The sequence below is a fragment of the Amphiura filiformis genome, chromosome 19 (assembly GCF_039555335.1).
Source record: "Amphiura filiformis chromosome 19, Afil_fr2py, whole genome shotgun sequence".
NCBI lineage: Eukaryota > Metazoa > Echinodermata > Ophiuroidea > Amphilepidida > Amphiuridae > Amphiura > Amphiura filiformis.
In genome coordinates, this window is record NC_092646.1 from 17573131 (window position 1) to 17599104 (window position 25974).

Here is a 25974-nt window from a genome sequence, read left to right on the forward strand (position 1 = left end):
TTTCAAAGTGCATAGTATTTTATTCTATTTGTATGTATCTGTACAATTGAAATACAGGTGGATAAAACAGCAAATAAACCAATAATTGAGTTGTTGACAGTGCTAATTAATAAGTTTGGAAGTAATGCAAAATTTACATTTTTACAAAAACTTGAGCAAATTTGTAAGTTACAGATTGAATCTATTGGGAAACCTAAATGAATTTGAATTTGATTCAGGATATTTTTCATGCTTATGGGAGATAACAACATATGGACACAGCCAGTTTGTGATAAGGGTGATTACTCCTTATTCCAGAAAAATACAGAACCGATTTTTTGGATTAAAAATGAAACATAGCTAAATCCTAATCCTTTAGTTAGTCCTAACTGACAATAAAAGTCAAATTTTAATATTTGGTCAATTTTTGGAAATAAGGGCCAAAAACATGCGTTTTAGGGTGTTTTTCGCAAAGACTTGTATCAAGACTAATTTCAGTTTATGCAGTCTAATTTTTGGAAAAGACATGCTTCATTCTGATAACCAATCAGATAATTATCTGATTATAATATGCCAAAAATGCATGTTTTTGGCTCTTTTTTCAAGAAATTGACCAAATATTAAAATTTGACTTTTATTGCCAGTTAGGACTGGTAGGATTTAGCTATGTTTCATTTGGCAAAACTGGATAATATTTTTTTAATCCCAAAAAATTAGTTCTGTATTTTTCTGAATAGGGAGTAGGTTAAGGTTAAGATGGGGTCAGTGTAAGAATTAGGTTAGAGTTATGTTAAGGATTAGGATTAGGTTAGGTTTAGGGTCGGGATATATTCCTTTTATACAGATTATGATCCATGTATATGTGAGTAGTCAATCAATTATAGTACTGCATGATTATGTGTTGGACGCTTTTAAAATACAATAATTTTATAATTAAGGAATCCTACTTTTCATTATACTATAAATTGCTCCAGTTGTGTTTGACTCTTTACAAAATGTTGTAGTAAATAAAGATTTAATAATAATAAAATTACAAAAAGATTTAAAAAATGAAATATTTATTACTTAAAGGGCATTTTGTGATCCACAGCTTCACCCACACCCCCCCCCCACTTTTCTCAAAAAAGGTTAAGATATTTATACAATACAGTGGCCTGTCATAATGGAGTAGTGTGATGATTAATTTGCACATGCAAAGTCAGAATCAACTGAAATTTTGGGAGTAAGCTTTTTTCGTGGATGTCTACTGAAAATGATGTAAAAAGAGGATCACAAAATACTCCTTTTAAGCAGAACTTCCCACTCCTCACTTTGTATAGAAAATAGTGTGCATCATTTGTGAAAAAAAAATAAGTACATGTAAAGTTTATAATATTATTGTACATAATTTAAATTCTGTATAATTATTTGGCATGATCTCAATATCTCAAGTTTGGAATGCAAAGTACATCTTGAAATAAGATAGCAAACTGCACCCTTCCAGTTGAAGTCCATACCCCTGATGGGAGACATGGCCTTCAATCTTCCAGAGGGTGTAGATTTCAAATGGGAGTTACCAATTCAGGTAACCCTCATTTTGAAATTCACACTCCCTGTGTGTAAGATTAGGGTCATGTCTTCCACAGGGGGTGTATGGGTTGCAACTGGAATAGCCCAATGTCGCATGATTAGTGCAGAAAGACATCTGCAATAGCTGCTCTGAAAGATTTTAACAATTTCTGCATTCTATATTTTACAATTTGACAGCTATTGTAGATATATAGCGTCTTCATGCTCTAACCCTTATAAGTATAGTAGTGCAGCAAAGAAAGCATATGAATTGCTTGATGGATGAAAGACAATGTTTAAAAACAATCTTTATGTAGCCAATATTTTAAATTACTTAAAATTAATTTCTTAAAACAGCATAATTTGCATAGGTGTAATAACACAGTGGAATTCATTCAGATTTTAACCCCTGCACTATTCCAGTTAAAATCCATACCCCCCATGGAAGACATGACCTTAATCTTGTGTCAATTTCAAATGAGGTTACCTGAATGGGCGACTCTATTTGAAATCTACACCCCCTGTGTGGGAGAATAAGATCATGTCTTCTGTAGGGGTGTATGAAGTTCACATGGAACAACCCATTACAGAAAAAAGGTACTTTCTGGGAATGAAGATTTAAACTTGAATCAAGAAGAAGTTCAAAACAATTACTTGCCATATCCTTAATTTTAAATTTTAATGGTACCACTTCCATTTTTAAATTGCTTTGGTACAGATAAGATGTAAAACCCACTGTATTTTCCCTTCTAATTTGGAAATTGAAACATTGTTTTACCCCCAGGATTACAGTTATTGCTGATCAACATTATGGTTGAAGCATGTTGTATAATCTTGAAGACTATTTTATTTCAGCTATTTTAAACAGTTTGTTTTCACACACAAAAAATCAACACTGACAGGTATTTTCAGAGTGATATTTCCTAAATAATCTTTACAAGGTTTGCATTTTCTCCATATAACATGATTACAAGTATATAGTGTTCATCAAGTTATCATCATTATTTTAGAGTTAGAAAAGTGTACTGTTGGTCTACATGCATATAAAAAGGGATAATTTTTCACACCTCACTGACTCTTATAAATACTGTAAAAGAGGAAGTTTATTTTTGCACTTGTCATTTTCTAAAAATCAAAAATCAACAAAACAAAAACTTTTACAGTATATACTATAACAAAGTTTTGACATACAAGTCTATTACAGAAGACAAGAATATTGGAAGCTTTCTTGATATAATTTCTGATATATTAAGTAGTTCTTTAATTAAATGTGATACAGCATGTCAAATGGAGGGATTTTGCAGCTTTTCAAGATAAAGATAATAATAAGAATTTGGGATGCTTTTTACCTTATAAAATATGAAGCCTTGATCAAATAAGGTGTCATTTTAAAGCTTGCAAAATGATTTCAAAGCAGAAATACTCAAAAGCGACTTCACATGCAAAGTTCCCCCTTTTACTGTTGCATCACAAATGGACTATACATATACCTTTATGGCACACTGTTTTTACATCTTTTGAGACTGAAAACAGAAAAGCTGCTGCATATCTTTATAATGCAAAATCAAGTGGTTAATTAATCTTTCTGAAGCATGCAGCTATCACTTTTTCTTGAGTTCACAAAAGCACTCATAAGCATGTGTCATGTCTGGTTTTCTAACATAAGACTGAAAGATTACATATAGTCAATACATACGGAATGTGTCTTCAAAATACTGTAATTATTGCATAAATATCAGTGAAATACAATGTTTTAATTTGCAAGTACTTATGATAATCAATACTTACAAATGAAAGGGTTGATTGCTGAAAGACAAAAAAGTTTTTCCAATCTATACATGTATGTTTTAATCCTTGTGACAAAAATCAAGGAAATTTATGATTATCTTATTGGAAAATGTGTTAAGTCAGCTGAAAGATTAAGTTTGAAATGGGAAAAAAAGTACAGATATTTAATTTGCTATTTCAAATACTGATTTAAAAGTTAAGTAAAATGCATGAAATTTACAGGTATCACCCAAGAATTATACAAATAAAATTCATGCTCTATCTGCCTTAATAACAAACCTTGATATGTATAATGTCCTTTTTCCTTAATCCAAACTTTCACAAGTTACAGAAGTGTTTCATCCAAACTTTACAAGAAAATATATTTTAAATTTTTTTAAAAGTTATACCATAAGTCGTGATCCAGGTATATATCTTGTTTCGCTCCAAATATTTGATTCCCCGCCATTAGCTTTTCGTCTCTGGCACTGTCCACATCGATTGTATTTATCGCATTGTTCGTGGAGAAGGACTCCGGGAGTTTGTGAACGTAGCTCATAGTCTTTTTCTCGTATGCGCTTGAGTGATGCCGCCCTCTGCCAATCATCTTCAAGTGATTTACGATTACCAAAGTGATCTTCGTATCTGGCAGCTCTGTCTGCGATAAGCCTGTTGAGCAAAAAAGGTACCGGTTTTGATTAGTTTAAAACTAAAGTAAGAAAACATGACAGAGATTTGATTTTCTTCATCATGACTGCGATTATTTTAACTTGATTAAACTATGACAAGATTTGAATCCCATCAGAACAAATTCAGCAATAATGAATTTGACACCTGCACATGAAAAAGGGTCATAAGGGGCCGTGCAATAATTATTTCCTAAAATAGTTTGCCCCCCCTCGGCCTGCCAAAAATCAATTGCCTCCCCCTCTTTGCCTGCCAAAAAATCTTTGCATATTTAAGCATTTCCGTTATGTTTTTCCTAAGCCTTTTTAGAGCATTTTGATTAAAAGGCGCCCCAAGAATTGGTGCCAAAAATCGCTTGCCCCCCCTTTCGGCTCTCCACAAATGTCTTGCCCCCCACAATTTTACCCTCACCCCAGGGCTCATAATTATTGCACAGCCCCTAACTTTGCAACCAAGAATGCCAGGGACTTTTGCAGTGGCATAGCATCGGTCATCATATGGGGGACACTGACCATGATTGGGGGAGGGGCACCGGGTCTGATGGGGGGGGGGTACAAGCCGTTTTCAATTATGGGATTTTCTAAATTTTGCAATTGATGCGGGCCACATGCCTCCCATGGGTATAATTATATCATCAACTTACTCTCTCCTAGTTTTGTCCAATATTGAACTCTCTTCTTGTTGTTGTCTCAGATGCTGCAGTAACTTATCTTTCCTAGCATTCTCCACTGCAGCCAGTTGCTCTTTAAAACTTCTATAGCACGGGCGCTTTTCTGCTAATTGCTCGTTAGATGCGTCATATTTCCCAAATATGGGCTCGCTGGAGTCAGATACTGCAGCAGGGAGGGGGAGTGGCTTAAAACGAACCTGAGGTGAAAGAAGAAAAATAATGAATTGAGTTTTGTTCGAGAAATAAAAAAACTAAGCAAAAATGAATAACAACATTGTTTCAAAAGATTCTCATGTACATGTTTTGAATCAATCTAACATACTCTGCACTGATTTGACAATAAAAATTTGTGATTCGGCCACAAGTTACCATAAACCTGACTCTAAAAATTAAAAAAAAACCACTTGCAATTTCACAACTTTTCTTTTAGTCAAACACTTATCATTTTCACATTGAATTGAAATAATGGCAAAATATGGAATAACAAACAATAAAATACATAAACAATAGACATCACAAAACTTCACAAATTAGAATCAAGTATGGTAGACCTTTGGTGTTTTCAGTATAATATTAGGGGGGGGGGTCACACTATTTTGTAATCAATGCTTTATCTCCTTGGTTTAAAGCTTTTCTGAAAGTGCTTACAAAACTAAACTCATAGCAATTTAAATGGTGAAAATCGGTCAAAGCGTTTTTAAGTTATTACAGTTTTAAGATTCCCAAAAATGCCGATTTTCAGCCCAAATCGGTGAAAAACACCCAAATTTAACGAAGTGGCAACTTTGATATAGAATAAAAACTTAAATATGAGTTTCAAAGATCCAAATTCAGTATAATTATACTGAATCCATTAATATTAAAGAATTAAAATAATAACAGGCATGATATATTGTGCAGTTTCTGAAATAAAAGACCTGGAAAATGGGCAAAATGGCAAAAATCAAGGACCGTCGAAAAGTATTCCCCATAGAAAACACACACGTTTTTACAGACAAATTGATAAAAAACCACAATATTCAATTTGTTATAACTTCGGAACGGTGTATCCATAGAAAAAAGAAAGTTATATCCAAAGAAAGCATTTTTATTCAATATCTAGAAATACCACCTAAGAAATTGATTGCATACTTTCCTCATTGTAGGGTAACTTGATTTTCCAAATGACCAAAATGAAAATTTCAATTTTGGTAGGATTTTCCCCATAGAAAACACACACGTTTTTATAGGGAAATCAACCAAAAAAGGTACCATTTTGAATTTGTTATAACTTTTGAGCCATTTATTGTAGAAAAGAGAAAGTTATATCCCAGGAAAGCAATTGTATTCAATATTAGGAAAAAGCATGCAAGAAATTCATTGCATATGTTCCTCACTGTAGGGTAACTTGATTTCCCAACAACTAAACTAGAATTTTTCTGCGGATATGACATTTCACCAAACAAAACACAACAGAAGCAAAAATGCGTCAAATGCCATTGCAGAAAAAATACATTTCAAAACGTTCCATGACTGTAAAAATCAAGATTTATCATGTTTGTACATTGGTGAGTTGAAATAGGAAAGAAGAGTCTTTTAGAATGAATAAAATCAGTAATTCTGATCAATTCAAAATCAGCACTTTCGGGCTCTGAGTCAAATTTCTGTGCTGTGACGACACAAATTAGGCTAAAGTGTGACCTCCCTAAATTAATATGATAGCCTAATGTAAGGTAATCATCATAGTAAGTCAATTTTCAAAAATGCCTCTTTTGGCCTCCATGGACCAGATCATGTCACATATGCCCCATGTAATGGTGAAGGACAAGGATGCCAGCAAACATCACACAACCATACAAAGCAATGAGAGCAAAGTGCCACTATTACGCTATTCAATGGCTTACAGGAAATTGTCATCGATTGAAATCAAAAATTCTTATTATATAAATTAAAAATTAATAAAGAAAGCATTTTCCTTTTTTAACAATATAATCAGGAAACCAGCGACAGGTTTCTCTTTTGTTTGTGAAAAATGCCTGAGGGGGTAATCAATAATGTTATGTGAATGCAATTATGCAGTCTTTTCGTAAACAGGTTTGGAAGTATTCTTTTGGGATATTGGATAGAACTGAAAACCAAGTTGTTGTGCTATTATATACCAGGTTTTTATTGAATAAGAAAACAAACAAACTCCTAAAAAATAAACAAAACAAAAAACAAAACAAAAAACACATTTAAAGAGAGCTCAACTAAAGACATTAAACAGTAATAATTATGCCCATGTTGGTCTTTGACAATTGAATTCAACATAATCTTTTGAAAATTATTTTAGAGCTAATACTTCATATTTTCTTATCTATTTTGTCACCTTTAGGTAATTAAACCTAAAACAATTGATGATATCTAGAATTTCCCTCAATCTTCCTGTCATTTAGTCAAAGGCCAACACAAAGTTCACCACTTCATATGAACACATCTGGGCAATTCCTGAAATTATCAAACTCCTTTAACATAGAGAGGATATAAATTTCTGGTATAGCCCAAATGTCCTACAGTGCATACAAATTTACAAAACATCAATATTCTACAAACTAAACTAGTGCAAACTACTCTACCGTGCGTGAATCAGGCATTTTAAGGCGTAGTGGCTCCATTTTGGAGAATGGAAGGACAATTTTTGGGACCGGCAGCGAAAGTGGTCCCAGAAGTCGTTTGTGACTGGAAATGGTTATGCGTGGTGCAAAGTCCCCACATGCTGCACCACCAAGCTCCTCCTGATATTCATCGTGCGGCTTGGAGAGATGATCTCTAATGTGAATCTACACAAGTATACAAGCATATGTGAAGGGGGTGTGTTGGGGTGTGGGGGTGTATTTGCATGTGTTTGTGTGAATGTTTTAGGGAGTGTGTTAAATATGTGTGGGGTGTGCATGGATGTAATATTAGTGCATGTGCAGGCAGTTGCAAAGAAAAGAAAAGAGCACAGTGTAATTTTTATGTGTTTGTATGTGGGTGGTTGTTTGCGCGTGTGGGGGTGGGTGTGGGTGTTAAATGTGTGCACATTATGCATGAATGTAATATTAGTGCATGTGCAGGCAATTACAAAGAAAAAGAAAAGAAAACAGTGCAATGATAAGGTAACAACACTATTATAATAATAGGTATAGAGAATATGTGCAAGAAAATAATAGATTAATCCGAAAAATATCGATAACACATTGAATACAATGGAAAGATCATTGATACCTTTGTTATAATTTGCTTTGGTTTTCTTTCATTAAATAATTCAAAAACATTTGAACAAATTAGACCATGCGATGCAAGAATCATTAAAACCAATGTGATACTGACACAGACCTGATATATCACTTTTTTAAAACAATTCCCTATCTTTAATTCTATTTCTCATTGGTTGCAGCATATTTAAACACATTGTTTAAGAAACAAAGGTATCAAAATAAAAAAATAAATGATGATAATATCATATGAACAATCGTGGCAAGAAGGATTAAGGGAGGGGGTATTTTCCCCAATGTCGGCTTTGCCCCTGCACCCCCAGTCAAAAAAGAAATCAATGAAAATTACCACTTTGGGGTTCAAAAATGCAAATTTTTTGGATTCCCCCCCTCCCAATTTGCCTTTCCCCCAGAAAAAAATCTTGATGTCACCACTGTATGAACTACAGTTTACACATAGAAATGATATAAAAACATGCAAGATGCAAACATGCAATAATTGGGTGCACTTTCACACATGTGATATGAAAATGGATAAGTTCAAGAGATACTACAATGGTGATGACAAAACACAATTTTGACGAAGCAAGGCTATATTATAGTAATTCATAATACAATGCTTTACCTGTGCTGATAGGGCTCTTTGGTAGGATTCTGTATGCAATGCTTTATCTCTAAGATACTGTTCTCTCTGTGCAGCCAGTCTAAGAAAAAAAGGAAAAGATAAATATTTTTTAATTACATTTATTGAAAAGTACAATGATTTACCTTTGCAATAGATGCTAAATTGAAATTCAAATAAGAAACAAACCAAAAGAAAACTTGCTAACCACTTATTAAAAGTAATATTTAAGGCAAAACAAAATTGAAGAAGTAGGCCTATATTAAGATACATTTCAACTGAAAATTAATAGTTTTTAAAAAGTTATGGTTACTTGATTTTTGAGCTGCAAAAGGCAACATTTTGACACTTAAGTTGAGAAAAGTGGTCTTTTGGTGAAAATGAAGACGTGTTCATTTTATGATATTTTGATAGACATTTGGTGCCAAAATCCCTGTGTCTTTTGGTGACAAAATTGGAGTAGGAATTTATCTTTTTTGCTCCCATGGATGATAAATCTTCCAAAATGGGGACTTTGAGTGACACATTTGCCTACAATTACACAGAAATTGGTTATTTTTCTTTAAAAATAAGAATATTTAAAAAAAAAGAATATCCATCCATACACAAAAACCAAGGGGTACGTCATTGTTATACCAGATGACTGGTATATGACCCATGTTGAGCCTATAGCATATGCCCCATATTATAGTTGTTTGGACTTAATACCCCCATTGAATGACACTTCCAAGGGGTATTCCAGATGAAATCCATACACCCCCATGGAAGATATAACCTTAACAAATCGCCAACACAGTGGGTGTAGATTTCAAATAAAGTCACCCATTCTGGAAATCTCATTTGAAATTTACACTCCCTGTGTGGGAGATTAAGAACATATCTTCCACAGGGGGTGTATGGATTCCAACTGGACTAGCCAAATCTAACACAAAACACTTACTCTTCTGCTAGCTGGACTTGTTCAAGTCTTTCTAGGAACTCATTATCACGTGTTCTCTTCACCTTGTCGGTCGTCTTCGCCTCAACCTGATCACCGAGTTGGTCGGAATATTCCTCCTGTTTGATGTGACGCGGTGGTGTCAAAGGTCGATTTTGGAACACGTAAGACCTCTGCAAAAAATTAGAAATGGAAATTGTTGCCATTAATTGATCAAATTTCTGTTCAGACCCTTACCATAACAGCTAAGTCAGCTGAATCCTGGGTTTTGCACAAACCTTTTGCAAATGCTTGATTAATGATTCAGTTTTGTCTTTATTTTTAAAAATAGGAAAAATGCCAAAGATAAACAGTTTTGGCATCCATCCGTTTTTTTCTTTAACTGAATTACTGTGGTCATTTGGTGTATTTTTACTTTTTTTTGCAGAGCACATTGATCATGTTACACTGTTTGTAGGTATTGCTTTCAAAAAACTTTCAGATTTATATGAAACATATGGTAATTTTCAAATAATACTTACATGGAAGTCAGTAGACCTTTCTTTTTTCTTTCCTTTGATGGCTTCACTAACTCCTAGATTGAATGCTGCAATCTTCTGATTATGATGTCTATTGGAAAAATTTTGAGCCTGTAAAGACAAAAAAATAAAATAAACCAACAACGATGAAGCAGACGTATAAAGCATTTTGAAAAAAAAACCCAAAACACCACTTATTTATCCTTTAGTGAAATATTATTACCAATTGATATAGCCTGTAACTATTAAAACAGACTAAATCACTGATGAAACAGCAAGGGGGGAGTAAACAACAATTGAAGCAAAGTAAAACATTGAAGAAACAGTTCCTGCCCCTGGATCAGTGGTGGCAATACAGGGGGGGATTTGCCGGATTTTGCCCCCCATATTTTTCTTGCCCCCCCCCCCAGTTTGCCCCTCCCCCACTTTTGAGGCAAACCCCTCAAAATTATGTAAATTTCCACTCTTTGTGGCGATTTTGGGAAAATTTGACGATCCCCCTGAAATTCACTTTGCCCCCCCCCCAAAAAAAAATTCCAGGTGCCGCTACTGCCCTGGATACAACACACCCCAGCATCCAACTTAGAGACAAATACATGTGAGACACAAACTCACCGAGGCGCACACTGCCAAATCGAGAAGAGGTGTATATTATGTGCCAACAAAGAGGCTGACAGCCTTCTGCCCACCACCTCAACATAGATAGTAGATTATTTGTGGATAGTGCAAAAGGTCTTTTTAAGAGCTGTGAAAATTGATGCACTTCTATCAGACATAAACAAGGAGAAGCAGAAGAGGATAATGCCAGATAAACAGTGGCGGCGCCACGGGGGGGCAGATGCCCCCCAGTCAAAACTCTTGCCTCCCCCTGTTGCCCCCAGAAAAACCCAAAATTACGAAAATGTCCACTTTTTGCGGTAATTTTTTGATTTTGCCCCCCTGAAATTCACTTTGCCCCTAATGCCCCCGAAAAAAAATTTCCTGGCGCCCGCCACTGCAGAAAAATATAAATGTTTATATCATAAATTACCTGTTCCTTAATAATTGCTTCAGTATCCTTCATGTGCTGATACTGCTGCATCAAACGATCTTGCTCTTGTTCCTTTCTCCTTCTTTCTGCCTCAAATGACACCGGTATATTCCTTGAGGCTCTTTGGTGGCACAAATAACAGAGTTCTTGACCAGCTCTTCCTCCATCGTCATGACTACATGCAGATGCAGGTGGTGTCATTGAGCGTGATCGTACCAAGGCTTCCTCCATCAATCTCACCCTCTTCTCTTCTGGTGTCATGGGTGGGAGGGATCTTGGAGGTTGGAATTCACCCCTGAGTGGTGAAGGTTTGCCATTTGGTGGTGATGGTGCCATGCCGTTGCCTCGGATGCCACGAGGGGGACTTGGTGATTTCTGGACAAGATCGTCTGTGAGGCTGATGCCGACTGCTTTTGGTGTATGGATAACTTGACGAGATGATGTTCTGCTTGGTGGTTTTCTGATTGGTTCTATTGTAATTATAACACAAGTGAAAAGAAGAATATAAAATACACCATAAGTTTCAATTAATGTCAAGTTAAAGATCGATACTGTTTTCAGTGAAAACATGGACATTTTTAGCATGTAAATCGCCTTTTATATACTACGTTTTTGTTAAAGAATTTGATAGCTTACTATGATTATCACTTTCACAACAAATTTGGATGGAACAAAGTGATGTGCTTCAGCCCTCAACTTTGGGGTCAAATCTTTGGATGGCACAGCTTCCAAATAGGTGGTCTTTGGGTAAGGGGTTCTCAAAACCAACTTTTCCCCAAAAGACTAAGCCATCGGCCAAAAAACATTAATGTTGGAGTCTCTATTAGTATCATGGCTTCTCCTATATCTTCCACAATTGGAGTGAGTATTTCAAATGGAAGTTACCCAGTTGTTTATTCTATTTGAAACTCATACTCCCTCCATGGAAGACTTTTGCTAAATCTTCCACAGGGGTAGTGTGGAGTTTAAATGGAACAGTCCATGTTGAAGATGCTTGAGACAAAACATACATATCTTTTACCTACCTTCATTAGCATATTCTAAATCTTCCAGATGGACATCTTGTTCCTCTTCCACACCATCCATCTGATCATTGAATTCTGTAGCTTCCTGAGCAGGTTCATTTGGCTCCTCTGGAGGGTGGATATCTTCTTCAATGGATGGCATGGCTTGGGATTTGTTGTTGTTGTCCGATTCAAAAGCAAAACCTTCTTTACCAGCACCTTGAGTGATTCTACAAAAAAAAAATCAAATCAAATTAAATTAACTATTACACTCTTTGTTTCTCTTAATCAGTTGTCTACAAGGGTGAAAATAAGAGAGCTTGAACCAGGGGCCACTTTGTCACAAAAGTGGCCCCTGGTTCACCAAGATTTGGAGGAACCAGGGCCATTTCCAATTACCAAGGGGCCAATAAAAATAGTCCCAAACAAAAATGTTTGGTAGACTCATAACCGGTGCGATCTTACCTTTCCGATGTTGATTAAGATACTTCTTGCATCGATCCCGAGATGCGGAAAAAACCAATATTCCTTTTGTCCCACATAAATGAATAAATAACAAAACCCCCGATCCCCAGTGGACTCACCCATTCGGTGACGTCACACACGATAATCATCCCTTATCCGACTTGGGCAGCCCCTACTCGCCAAACTTGTAGGGCGGCGGGGTCGGATAATCAACATCGGAAAGGTAAGATCGCACGGTTATGAGTCTACCAAACATTTTTGTTTGGGACTAGACTCAGTACACCGGTCGATCTTACCGTTCGATGTTGATTAAGATACTTCTTGCATCAACATCTGAAAGATCGATCTAGCAAGTAACCGACGGATGGAGGTACAAGATTGGCCAGCATCTGATAAGGATCGGGAGAGTGGGTAGCATGGTAATCGCGAGGTCAAACTATTTCCCCCCCCTCACGGCCGGAAACAGAAAGACTACGTGAACAGACAAAAACCCTGAACTGAAAGTTCAGTGGTTAAGAATAGAAACACTGGTTCTTACCATGTTGGAATTCTGATTGTCCGCCAAAACACCTGATACCCAACCACCATATATCTCCATAGAATAGCCCTGGAGAACTTATCGCCTGGTCGTTGGTTTACGTTTTTGTAGTAAACCGTGGAAAAGGACGACGGGTTCTTCCAAGACACAGCCTGACAAATCTCTTCTATGGGGACCCCCCTATGGTAGGCCCACGAAGATGAGATAGATCTGGTTGAGTGGGCCTTGGGCGGCGTCTTTTGCCGCCCGAGTCCACCAACACCTGGACCAGCCACCGTGCCAGAGTCTGTTTAGCGGCTGGACCGTGCGGTTCTGGCGTGAGTGATAAATAAGCGGTCATGAGCCCCTCTTAAGGTTTGTGTTCGGCCAAGGTAGTGCTGTGGCGCCCTCACGGGCACCACAACCTGTCTTCGGCTATTGATGGCGAACCCTGCCCAATACTGGGGAGGAAGAGGGCGAGTGTCGGAATGTACTTCGCTCATTTTTTGCAAGGAAATCCGGGCGAAGAAACAGCGTCGCTCCGGTGTTAGTAAATACGGAGGCTGACGTCGAGACTGCGTGCAACTCTGAGCAGCGCCGTCCCGAAGCCAACGCCAGAAGAAAGGCCGCCTTAAGAGTGGCGTATTTAAGGGTCGCTTTTGACAGGGGCTCAAAAGGGGACCCTTAATATACTCCAAGACTGTGTTGAGGTCCCATGGAGGGACCACCTTCCTTTCGGCGGGCGCTTTCGTTGAACATACCGTCGAGAAGAAGACTTAGGGACCCATCTGAATTGATAGTCGACCCGTCTTCAAATCCCGATGAATCGAGAGAATGGCTGACTTATAGTTGGCGATCGTTGCCTGCTGAAGTCCTGACCTGAACTTTTCTGTCAGAAAATCTGCCACTAGAGGCACAGGGGCTCTAGTGGGAGATGTATTTCTCTCATCGCACCATGCGTAGTAGGGAGCCAAACGCTGACTATACGTGCGGAGGGTAGACTCTCGTCTACCCCGGCGATGAGAGAAGCAGCTTCTGATGAAAAGCCTCCGCTCAGACGCTTCCTGATAAGGGCCATGCAGCTAACTGCAGGTGCTCTAGTGGTAGACTTGGTACCTCTCCTCCGGGCATCCGGAGTAGATTTGGTAACTTTCGGGGAGTACTCGCGGCTGAGCCGCTAGTAGATCCACCATCGGTCGAAACCACAGGTGTTTCGGCCAGAACGGTGCTATCAGAATGACGTTGCAATCCTCCCTCCCGATCTTGGTCACCACCCTTGCGAGCAGTGAGATCGGGGAAAGCGTAAGCAGTCATTCCTCCCAGTCTCACGGACAGAGCGTCCCACGGCGAATGCCTGTGGGTCTGCGACCCTTGAGCAATACACGGCAGCTGATGATTTCGATGAGATGCGAACAAATCTATCGAGGGGTGGTACATCACCTCGAAGATCGCTCTGGGCGACCTGCGGAGCAAGGGACCAGGCTGTAGGTCCCGACACCTTTCCTCGTGACAGATCGTCCGCGGGGATGTTGGTGACTCCCGCGATGTGCATCGCTCTCAACGTAATCTGCCTGGCCTTGCACCACCCTATCAGGCGTAGTGCGTGCAGGCATAACCGTGGTGACCTGGTGCACCCTTGTCTGTTGAGGTAGGCCACCACGGTTGTGTTGTCTGTTTGGACAACGATATGAGATCCCACGATCACCTTCTCGAAATGCTGGAGAGTTCTCTCCACTGCCCAAAGTTCGAGAAGGTTGATATGGAACTCCGTCTCCGTGGCCGACCATAGGCCGAGACTGAGTCCCGTGGATGTGGCCCCCCAGCCCAGCTTTGACGCGTCGGTCGTCACTACGTGGCCTTTACCGCTGGTGCAGGAAACCTGACACCTTGAGTCAAATTGGGCTGATGGGTCCACCACCAGAGTTCCTCTCGCGCGATCTCCGACATCGAACCGCGAGGATATTGGGTGACGACTGGGCCTGTAAAAGGCTAGAAGGTGTAGTTGTATAGGCCTCATGTGAAAGCGGCAGCACGGCACGAGGTCTACCATACTGGCCATAAGGCCCAAAACCTTCATCCATGCCACAGCGGGTGCCCCTCTGACTCGGCCAAGAGTCGGGCACACCTCGCCATGTTCGTCACCCTCTCGGGTGAGGGCACCGCGATCCCCTCCTTGAGGTTGATCTGGGCCCCTAAGAATAGTGGTGTCTCGCGTGGGACCAGATTGGATTTCTTGGCGTTGATCAGAAATCCCAGGTCCCGCACCGTCACGGACTACTAACTCCACGAGACACTGTGTCTCCAGCGGGTGCGTCCGTAAATGAACCAATCGTCCAGGTAGCAACACATGTTGACTCCCCTGCGCTTCAGGTGCGCTGCCACCGCCCTGACCAGGAGTGTAAACACTCTGGGGAGGTGGACAAGCGAATGGCAGGCATCGAAACTGGTAAGTTTGACCCTGTACCTTGAAGCGTAGAAACCTCTGATCTTGAGGTGCGATCGGAACATGCAGATATGCGTCCGAGAGATCTAGCGATGCCGCCCACATACCCTTGATGGGGCAGGCTAGCACCGGCGAGTCTCCATTCTGAACCTCTTGGGCCTGATGAACTCGTTCAACGGCTTGAGGTTCAGAATGGGCCTCAGTCGCCGGTCTTCTTTGGAGCCAGAAAAAGCGTGCTCCAAAACCCCTTGGTGAAAGGGGGTAGACCGGGACAATCGCTTGCCGTGAGAAGCTGAGTGACCTCTGACAGTAGTGCCCGACGCTGGGGGCCGTCTGGCGGCACTACCGTGGACCTCTGAATCGTGCAGGCGCACGAGAGGTGGCTGGTAAATTCCAGCCTGTAACCCCACTGACCACTGACAATACCCAGGCGCCCGGTGAGATGGCATGCCATCTCTGGGCGTAATGCACAGCGGCCGCCCACAGGGGAATCCCTGTGGAAGTCCAAACCTGCCGGCATGGACTGTCGACCGCCGTGCCCTCAGGACCGATCTGGTTTGCCACCCTTAGAAGAACGGCTCTTCTTGGGGGCTTGCCATACTGGTCCAGCACTACTCTTGCGCTTCCCAGTTTTCTTGGGAGGTGCTGGAGTAGCCTCGGCTCGGTGTAGTCTGTGGTGCGCGTCGTACTGAAGCCGGAGCTGGCGCTGAAGAACGCTTAGAAGACTTCTTCTTCTTGTGCTTCTTCTTAGCCTTACTGCCCTTCCCTTGGTCAGGGCAGCCTCCGACTTCTTCAGAGTGCTCTCATTGGTGGCCTTCTTTGCCCGGTCCTCAACCGTAGCGCAAAAGGCCTCTCCAAAGAGCAGCCCCTGTCCCACCGAGTCTGACTTCTTCATTGCATCAGCAAAGTCGGAGCCGTAAGTTGACTGGAGGGACAGACAGGCATTCTCCGGCGGCGAGATGACATCCTATGGGCTAGGCCCATAGAACTCTCGTCGCGGTTAGCTGTTAGCACCGCTAACAGATTAACCTCATGGAAGAGTTCCGACGTTGCCCGTGGTCGCTCGCTACCTTCCTACCGAGGTGCTCGGCAAGCGTGGTAGCGACGCTAGAGACTCTGATAAGCGGCGTGCTTCGCTTATCGATGAGCTTTAGCTCCTCCTCCCACTGGGGGAGAACGACCCGTCGCCTTGGCCGCTAGCGGCAGGCGCTAGGCAACGCGTCTGGATCCATGTCAGGGACCCTGAGGTAGGTTTCAGTAGTCCTCCTGCGAAACACGCAGTGGAAGCGTGCAAGCACGCGGCGTCGAAGCTCCAGCGAGCCTGACAGCCCTCTGAAACCTACCCTTGAGGTCCGCCGGGAATGCAAGTGCAGGCGACCCTTGTGTGGACGCCGCTAGCTGGGCATCCTACTGAAAAGATGCCCTGGTCCTCCTGAACGGACTCCTCCTGAGAGAAAGCCAGGCCCAAACCTTGGGCCACACGGCTCATCACCTCAGCGGTGTCCGCAGGCAGACCATTGCTAGCGAGTTCCTCACGGGGAAGCGGGGGAAGGATACCTGAAGCTAGCTGCACAGTCTCATCAGACTGTGAGTCGCTACTGGTTTCATCTTCCGACTCCTTTCACTCGCCTTCAGACTCTGACTCACTCTCTGATGAGGAAGAGATCTGACGACGGGCATCTGAAGGTGGACAGGGAGGTGTCGCCACCGTGTGGCTAGCCAACTGAACACCAGCAGAAGAGGGAGTACTCCCGCTAGACCCGAGATGCTAGCTATAGCACCCGGGATCCGCCGCGCTCTCGCTGCTGTCGCCCTAGCCAGAGCAGTGTGCGGCCTACCCTGAGCTGTATCAGGGTTAGCCACTCGCCGCCGGGTTGGGTAACAACTGGTGGTACTGCTTGCCCAACGCTAGGCGGCACTTGCCACGGTGGTAGACCGTGGAAGAAACCACCCTGCGGCGGATACCACGGGCATACCCTGTTGGTAGCTGACCCTGAAAGGATCCGCCACCAGGGAAACCCCATGGAACGGTAGTACCAGTACCGCCTCCCCCTGTTGCCACAGAGACTGTGGTAACCAGGACGAGTACTGCGGTACCTGCGTGGTTGTAGCGTAGGTGCCCCGTAGGGCTCCCCGCTGCGTACCACTGTACCCACGCCTCACAGCGTTCCCCGCTAGAGGATCAAGCCGTGTGTATGGGTACCCGCTATACTGGCTGTCCCTTGGCTAAAAGGAGCTTGCCTAGTATCACGGGTAGCTGAGCGTGTATACCCTCGATCAGTCACCTCGCTACCTGAATAGGCAGTATCAATCAATGGAGCCATGCTCCGCTGAATAGATAGTGATCGATCATAAGAGGGTAATTGACCCATTGACTGTAATGGATCACCCACGCCTGCTGGCTCTCGAGGACATAAGTGGGTTGTTGATCAGCCAGGCTGTTCAAACTACCTACCCTAACCTCTTGAGCCTCGCCCAAGGTCGCTGTGTGTGGCGGACCACTCACGGCAGCTATGGGCGCGTGCATAGTGGCTACCACTGAAGTCAAGCCGTAGCTCGTCTCGGTAGCTGCCACTGTTTGCGTTGATCAGAAATCCCAGGTCCCGCACCGTACGGACTACTAACTCCACGAGACACTGTGTCTCCAGCGGGTGCGTCCGTAAATGAACCAATCGTCCAGGTAGCAACACATGTTCACTGCCCTGCGCTTCAGATACGCTGCCACCGCCCTAACCAGGAGTGTAAACACTCTGGGGGAGGGGGACAAGCCGAATGGCAGGCATCGAAACTGGTAAGTTTGACCCTGTACCTTGAAGCGTAGAAACCTCTGATCTTGAGGTGCGATCGGAACATGCAGCTATGCGTCCGAGAGATCTAGCGATGCCGCCCACATACCCTTGATGGGGCAGGCTAGCACCGAAGCGAGAGTCTCCATTCTGAACCTCTTGGGCCTGATGAACTCGTTCAACGGCTTGAGGTTCAGAATGGGCCTCCCGGCGCCGGTCTTCTTTGGAGCCAGAAAAAGCGTGCTCCAAAACCCCTTGGTGAAAGGGGGGGACCGGGACAATCGCTTGCTTCGTGAGAAGCTGAGTGACCTCTGACAGTAGTGCCCGACGCTGGGGGCCGTCTGGCGGCACTACCGTGGACGCTAGAGACTCTGATAAGCGAGCGTGCTCGCTTATCGATGAGCTTTAGCTCCTCCTCCCACTGGGGAGAAGCGACCCGTGCGCCTTGGCAGCTAGCGGCAGGCGCCTGGCAACGTCTGGATCCATGTCAGGGACCCTGAGGTAGGTTTCGTAGTCCTCCTGCGAAACACGCAGTGGAAGCGTGCAAGCACGCGGCGTCGAAGCTCCAGCGAGCCTGACAGCCCTACTGAAACCTACCCTTGAGGTCCGCCGGGGAATGCAAGTGCGGGCGACCCTTGTGTGGACGCCGCTAGCTGGGCATCCTACTGAAAGATGCCCTGGTCCTCCTGAACGGACTCCTCCTGAGAGAAAGCCAGGCCCAAACCTTGGGCCACACGGCTCATCACCTCAGCGGTGTCCGCAGGCAGACCATTGCTAGCGAGTTCCTCACGGGGAAGCGGGGGAAGGATACCTGAAGCTAGCTGCACAGTCTCATCAGACTGTGAGTCGCTACTGGTTTCATCTTCCGACTCCTTTCCCTCGCCTTCAGACTCTGACTCACTCTCTGATGAGGAAGAGATCTGACGACGGGCATCTGAAGGTGGACAGGGAGGTGTCGCCACCGTGTGGCTAGCCAACTGAACACCAGCAGAAGAGGGAGTACTCCCGCTAGACCCCGAGATGCTAGCTATAGCACCCCGGGATCCGCACGCTCTCGCTGCTGTCGCCCTAGCCATAGCAGTGTGCGGCCTACCCTGAGCTGTATCAGGGTTAGCCACGCGCCGCCCGGGTTGGGTAACAACTGGTGGTACTGCTTGCCCAACGCTAGGCGGCACTTGCCACGGTGGTAGACCGTGGAAGAAACCACCCTGCGGCGGATACCACGGGCATACCCTGTTGGTAGCTGACCCTGAAAGGATCCGCCACCAGGGAAACCCCATGGAACGGCAGTACCAGTACCGCCTCCCCCTGTTGCCACAGAGACTGTGGTAACCAGGACGAGTACTGCGGTACCTGCGTGGTTGTAGCGTAGGTGCCCGGTAGGGCTCCCGGCTGCGTACCACTGTACCCATGCCTCACAGCGTTCCCGCTAGAGGATCAAGCCGTGTGTATGGGTACCCCGCTATACTGGCTGTCCCTTGGCTAAAAGGAGCTTGCCTAGTATCACGGGTAGCTGAGCGTGTATACCCTCGATCAGTCACCTCGCTACCTGAATAGGCAGTATCAATCAATGGAGCCATGCTCCGCTGAATAGATAGTGATCGATCATAAGAGGGTAATTGACCCATTGACTGTAATGGATCACCCACGCTCTGCTGGCTCTCGAGGACATAAGTGGGTTGTTGATCAGCCAGGCTGTTCAAACTACCTACCCTAACCTCTTGAGCCTCGCCCAAGGTCGCTGTGTGTGGCGGACCACTCACGGCAGCTATGGGCGGCGTGCATAGTGGCTACCACTGAAGTCAAGCCGTAGCTTCGTCTCGGTAGCTGCCACTGTTTGCACTTGGGTCGCTGTCCCGTGAGAGACTGCGAGCCCAACCCGATATAGCCGCTAGCCAGTCCCGGAGGACAGCCGGCAGCCATTCCAAGGCCCAGGGGAATCACTCGGCGGTCCCACCATGGAACGCTGCCGTGTGACAACCCCAGTTGGTTCTGCTAAGACTACACCTGAAGCGTTAGCCCGGTATCGCCGTCTCTGCTAAACCCATGCACGCGTTTTCATTCGACCCTTGCGGGAACGAAAGGCGTGCTGCGTGTCGTGGATCAACCCAGGCAAGCCGGGTTCCACTGGCACGCTGCGTGCTACAGACCGCCGAGGCAAGTCCGCTGCACGCTGTATGCTAGATTCAACCCAGGCAAGCCCGGGTACCCTTGGCATACTGTCCGTCGCCGGCTACTTCATGGGTGCTAGACCCGCTGTTCAGCCAGCAATAGACGGGTGTCCACCTGCAAGAAGCTCGCTAGAGATCTCACTGGTAGACTGGTACTCGCCTGTTAGGGCAAGTACCGCCCTGCTGCCTGCTACTAGCTTAGACGTTAAGTCAGTGCTTTCGCTGGCTGCTAGGCCTTCGGCTCGCTAGCAGTCCCGGAGGGTCCGCCTGCTTGCCCGGGACCGGAGCCCCAGAGGTTACCTTAGCGTGGCCCTTGCCGGCCTCGCTAGTACCTACCATATCAATCTTACCTGTAGGCTTCTGTTTCTTAGTCTTCGTCTTCTGTCTGTGTCGAAGACCTAAACGAGAGCTACTTTCTAAATCCTCGAAGTGGATGTCCGATAAGCCTATGCAAAAGGAAGCACACTTATTTGATTTAGAGCAATCCCTGTGGGAGTAGCAGAGTGGATGCGGGTCCCACTCTGGTACAAGGGAAGGGCATGATTGACAAGGCCTAGACATTGTAGTTCGGGGAGCGTACAGCACTACCCCCGAACACAAGCTCAAGCCCAATAAACAGACCCACACGCACAGTGGCTGACGCTGATGTAGTGGTATGATATAAAAATATATATACAAAGGGATGAAAACTGAAAACCTTTTGGGGAAGATTTGTCAGGCTGGTCCCTTCGGAAACCCACCGAACTCTTAGCAGTAACTCGTCATCAGACGCGTACTGAAAGATATAACGATAGAGCACACCATAAACATAGCGATAATCACTCACCATACATGTATACACAGTACTGTACAAACATCTATTGTAACTTACTAGTCTGTTATAGTTGTTTTACGTGAGAACAAAAATAAAATGGCGTCCTAAGGGCGGCCATTTTGAAAACGTGTACCGTATATGAACGGAAACACACATACAAGCTAAGTTTTTTGATCGTTTTTGTCACTTTTCTAGCCGAAAAATGTCGTCAAAACTATCTCCCTAGCGACTATACTGGTTGGTTTTTACCTCAGTGTAACAAACAAACTGTATATCTCGTCCTTTGGTTCGTAATGATACTTAGCGTTGGTAAAGAAAAATCCACACGTCTATCTCATCTAGAAACCAAGGAGGATAAGGATGATTATCGTGTGTGACGTCACCGAATGGGTGAGTCCACTCGGGGATCGGGGGTTTTGTTATTTATTCATTTATGTGGGACAAAATGACTATTGGTTTTTCCGCATCTCGGGATCGATGCAAGAAGTATCTTAATCAACATCGGAAACGGTAAGATCGACCGGTGTACTGAGTCTAAAGATGTGCTGGATGAGTTAAATATAAGCACTAGTTGCTTTGAATTTGATACTATCTAGGGGCCAGTTTTGTGAGAAAAGTGTCCCCTGGTCAACTACAATTGAGATGGAACCAAGGGCCATTTCATAGTATCTGGGGGCCAAACGGCTCCTGTCCCCCACTTAATTTCAGCCTTGGTTGTCTATCTGACAAAATGCAGGGGGGGGGGCGGGATATTCAAGTTTGGCTTGGCAGGGTGTGCCACTGAGAATTGGACAGTGGGCCATCAATATACCAATTTTTCAAGAAATTGGGATCCATCCATATTCCAAAAATGGCCTAGAAAAAGGGGTAATGATAAAAAAAAATTCCTTCTTGCAATCAAGATTTAAAAACAGAAAAAATATGACACAACATTCAATGGGGGCTGAAAAAAATACATGAAGTTAAAATTATCAAACATTTTGAAAAGACAAACTTTTCTTTATCAAGGTAGCAAGACCAGCTTATAAATAGTGTAGAGACTAGCTCTTGAGAAACTTTTGAATGACCATTATTACTTTATATGCCATTGTAATGACTATATGAGAAGGGGGCACTAATGTACACTAAAATATAAAATAATGCTATTAATATCAAAATTGATTTTAAAAAAGTACCAGGCAGTACATGACTGAAGGCAGCACATTATGTTCACTCAGAAGTATAATTCTCTTTGAAGAAAGAAAGAAAAAACACAAAAAACTTTTTACCTCTTCAGACAATAGGTGAAAAAACCCTGACATGGAATACCTTTAAAGGTGTAATATATAGTGTAATAAATGTTCTTACCTAGGCAGTACAAGAGTATTGCCTGTGAATGGTCTACAGGTAGAAGCCCTGGATAACACAGAATCAGCAGTGTCAGCCCTCTGTAAATAAAAGAATAAATATGATGAAAATGCATCACTGGATTCAAAGCAGCGAGCTGAATCTTGATCAGCGAGCCAGTTACCTACACACGGAATAAAGCAACTTCTATCATGGTAACTAGATCCCTGACCAAGATTCAGCTTTCTGCAGATTCAAAAGGTCTATCATTTAAAAGAGTAGTGTAACATTAACAACAACAATATGTGACACGATCAAGGGAAATGAGTCGGATGATGCTAATATTGATTTTGAGATATTGGCAAAGAAAGTGTTAAAATTCTTTTGTTTTATATTGTTTTCAGCAATTGATAAATTGACATAACTTCGCAAAGAAAAGTTGTATCAACATGGGGTTTTCTGTTTCTGAAAGCTCTAAATGTCCTCTTTAGAAACACAAGTAAAACTCATTTTCGACCAGGGTCGACATGTGACTCATTCCCCTTGATCATGCCACATATTAGCTAATATTAAATGATATCAAGCCAATGTGCCCACTAACTATTTCCTGAACTGCAGACGAGTTTCATCGAGATCTGCATGTTGGCAAAAACTTTGTCTACAATACCAGTGTCAATCAGTAGGTCTGAATGCAAAATTGAGATAACGCTATTGAAATGAAAGTGATCTGTAACAGATATATAGTCTTTGTATTTTTCTCAATAGTAGAATTAAGCCCAACAACTAAACAAAAGTATCCATATCATGGTGTGAGATTAGATTTTATCTCACTGAAGATATCATACAATCTGGTGAACAAACACCGAGTTACCACTTACCATTAAAACATTCGAACCCTTGAAAAGAATCTAACACAGCCTAGTTGTTGCTCTGTCATTTTTGACAGACCACAAATATTGTCCACAAACAAACAAACAAACAAACTTACATTTCTCAATGCTTCAGCTAAAACTCCTGACCCGTCCATCATATTCAAGAAATCCTTGTAGAACTTCATCTTAACTTTATTATCCCTGATGGCAAGTCGACCTATTCCAGTAAATGTAAATTCCACGTTCCTCTTTGATTGGACGGATCTGGCGAGGGCTTGAAGGACCTCTTTGACGCATCCTTCTACTGTGTCTCTATCAAAGGGACTCTCAGTGGACAGTGTGGAGAAGTTGAGATCAACAATGGGAATTTGACCTGGAAAAGAATGGTGTGATTTGATGGTTAGTAAAATCAATAAAATAACTTGGCGCACAATTTTAATCTTTGGTAATCACCCGATTTAAAGCCTGAATGTACAATTTCCTTCAAGTTTCTTATATATTCTATAATCAAGTCAAAATACTGAAATAATATGAGTAATAATTGTTGGGAAGAGTTTCTGTCCATTTTGAGCTGAAAAAAACCAAGGTAAAGTGAGAGAAACCCCGTATTAAGTATCGTATTTATGGCTTTAAGATCAGCTTTGGATTTTCTTTATTACTCCTCAGACTTGACAGGATGAAATAATATTGTTTTTTTTACAAACTTTCATACTTACCTGAAGTAAAATGTTTTGTATAATTGAGTCCATGGGTCTGTGCAAATTTTTCTGATAAAACAAAAACTGGTCTCTGCATGAGAATAAATTTGTTATTTCCAACGTCTAATTTCTTCTGTGTGAATGTGAATGTTCCTAGGCCGGCTATATGTACACCCTGAAAAGATAATGCAGATGGTAAAAGACACATGTTTTAGGCTAATAAATATTTCACATGGATATTGTTGAATGAAAATAATGAAGGTTTTGGCCAAAATGAAAAAGTGATGTGGAGAATCAACTTCAAATCAACTTTCATAAATGGCCTTTCAATCATATGCCTATAAAATTAAGAAAGTGTACTGGTAAAATACTCTTCCTTCCTTCCAATACTGTGCAGCTCTCATTTGGTCGAGAATAAAAGCACAAAGTTATACTCAAACACATTTTTGATGAGCTTACCTTTTGCATGGACATGTGTCGTTCCACAAAAGATGCAACATTATCCCACACGCTAACCACATCTGTGAAAGATTAAGAAAAATGTTTAAAACATTGCCAACATTTGGTGTATGGAAATTGAGAAAACCACATTACAAAAATTATTGACAGTGAAATGGTACATTTTTGTCTTAGAAGTAAATGATAATAACAGGACAGAGAATGTTGCATATGTATAAACAGGTTTCACTCAAATTATTTTCGTGAAAATAATAGTTGCTAGCAGTGTCCGAAATAAGGAAAATATGGAGGTTGTCCCGAGGACAACTAAAGCATGAATTCTGCTTGTCCTCAAAACATTTTGGTTGTCCCCAATATATATGTCATGTTTTTGAGTGCAAAGTCTAGAATCCAAATAGTGGTTGTCCAGCCTCCAGGGGATATTAAGTACATATCACAATATGGTTGTCCCCAGTGATTTTTGGACAAGAGGACAAGAGGATAAGTGCTTATTTCGAACACTGGTTGCTAGTTGTTTATACTAACATGCTGAGGCATAAGCGTTCATACATTCACGGCATAAAGACAAGTATATAACGGGTATGAGATGTCACGGATGTGAGATCACCGGGTAGGGAAAATGAACAAAAATCATGTTTTTAATTAATGTTTCTGGTACCGGTAGTTATTGTTATTAATTTGAGGAAGTGGCCCCTCGGGCATAAACAACCGTGTAGTCATGAAAATATATTAATAAGCCCCGGCCGTTTTTGCGTTCATGATATATCAGAAGTTCATTTTGTGATCTTTTTTTGTTGTTGTTTATGGAGATTAGCCAACAGGTGCAGATGCCCTGAATTCTATTGAATCACTAATATTTAATCATGAAAATATATCATGATAATGCAGTGATCATCATCATCATGAACCTCCTCAATATTAATTAATTCAAGCATGACACACATTACACATACCACATTGACAGGCTTCCTTCAACATACCAACTTGTTTAATTTTACTTCAATCAAACACAGTACACCATGAAGGAAGCTTGGTTATTGCCTAAAATTCGGCTACATAAAACGGGACGAAACTAGTCAGTCAAATACACAAACTAATGGCGCCTGGCTACCTGTTGATGGTAAGCCTATGGCTGCATAAAACATTTGAATAAACACTGCCAACAAGTTGTACACGAAAACTCACCTTCATCAGTAAGTTTTGGAATTGTCGAAAAGCGATGTCTCTTCGCGTTGGAAACTAGCTCTTGTTGACAGACGTCTGCCATTTTGTTGTGTGGTTACTTGTTGTTTTCCTTATTAAAGGCACGAATAAATATTCGGCCAAGTTTCACAGAAATCCTTCGATGTTTTTAAGTTATTTTGGCCTATTTCATTTCTGGTGTTGTCGATACGGCCATACCGGTGATGCTTGATGATCGCGATTTGTGTCCATTTGTGTGTACGT

General features: G+C 42.5%; 1 protein-coding gene across 1 annotated transcript; it reads right to left on the reverse strand.

The window, feature by feature from the left end:
• On the reverse strand, window positions 1-25974 carry LOC140141010 (coiled-coil domain-containing protein 81-like). Its single transcript, XM_072162786.1, has 12 exons — window positions 25714-25974; window positions 24529-24590; window positions 24088-24244; window positions 23488-23744; window positions 22521-22600; window positions 11999-12207; window positions 10974-11443; window positions 9947-10054; window positions 9429-9598; window positions 8492-8570; window positions 4625-4848; window positions 1-3963 (listed from the first exon to the last, which is right to left on the reverse strand). The coding sequence occupies exons 1-12, from the start codon at window positions 25793-25795 to the stop codon at window positions 3699-3701; spliced, it is 2163 nt and encodes a 720-aa protein (XP_072018887.1). The 5' UTR covers window positions 25796-25974; the 3' UTR covers window positions 1-3698.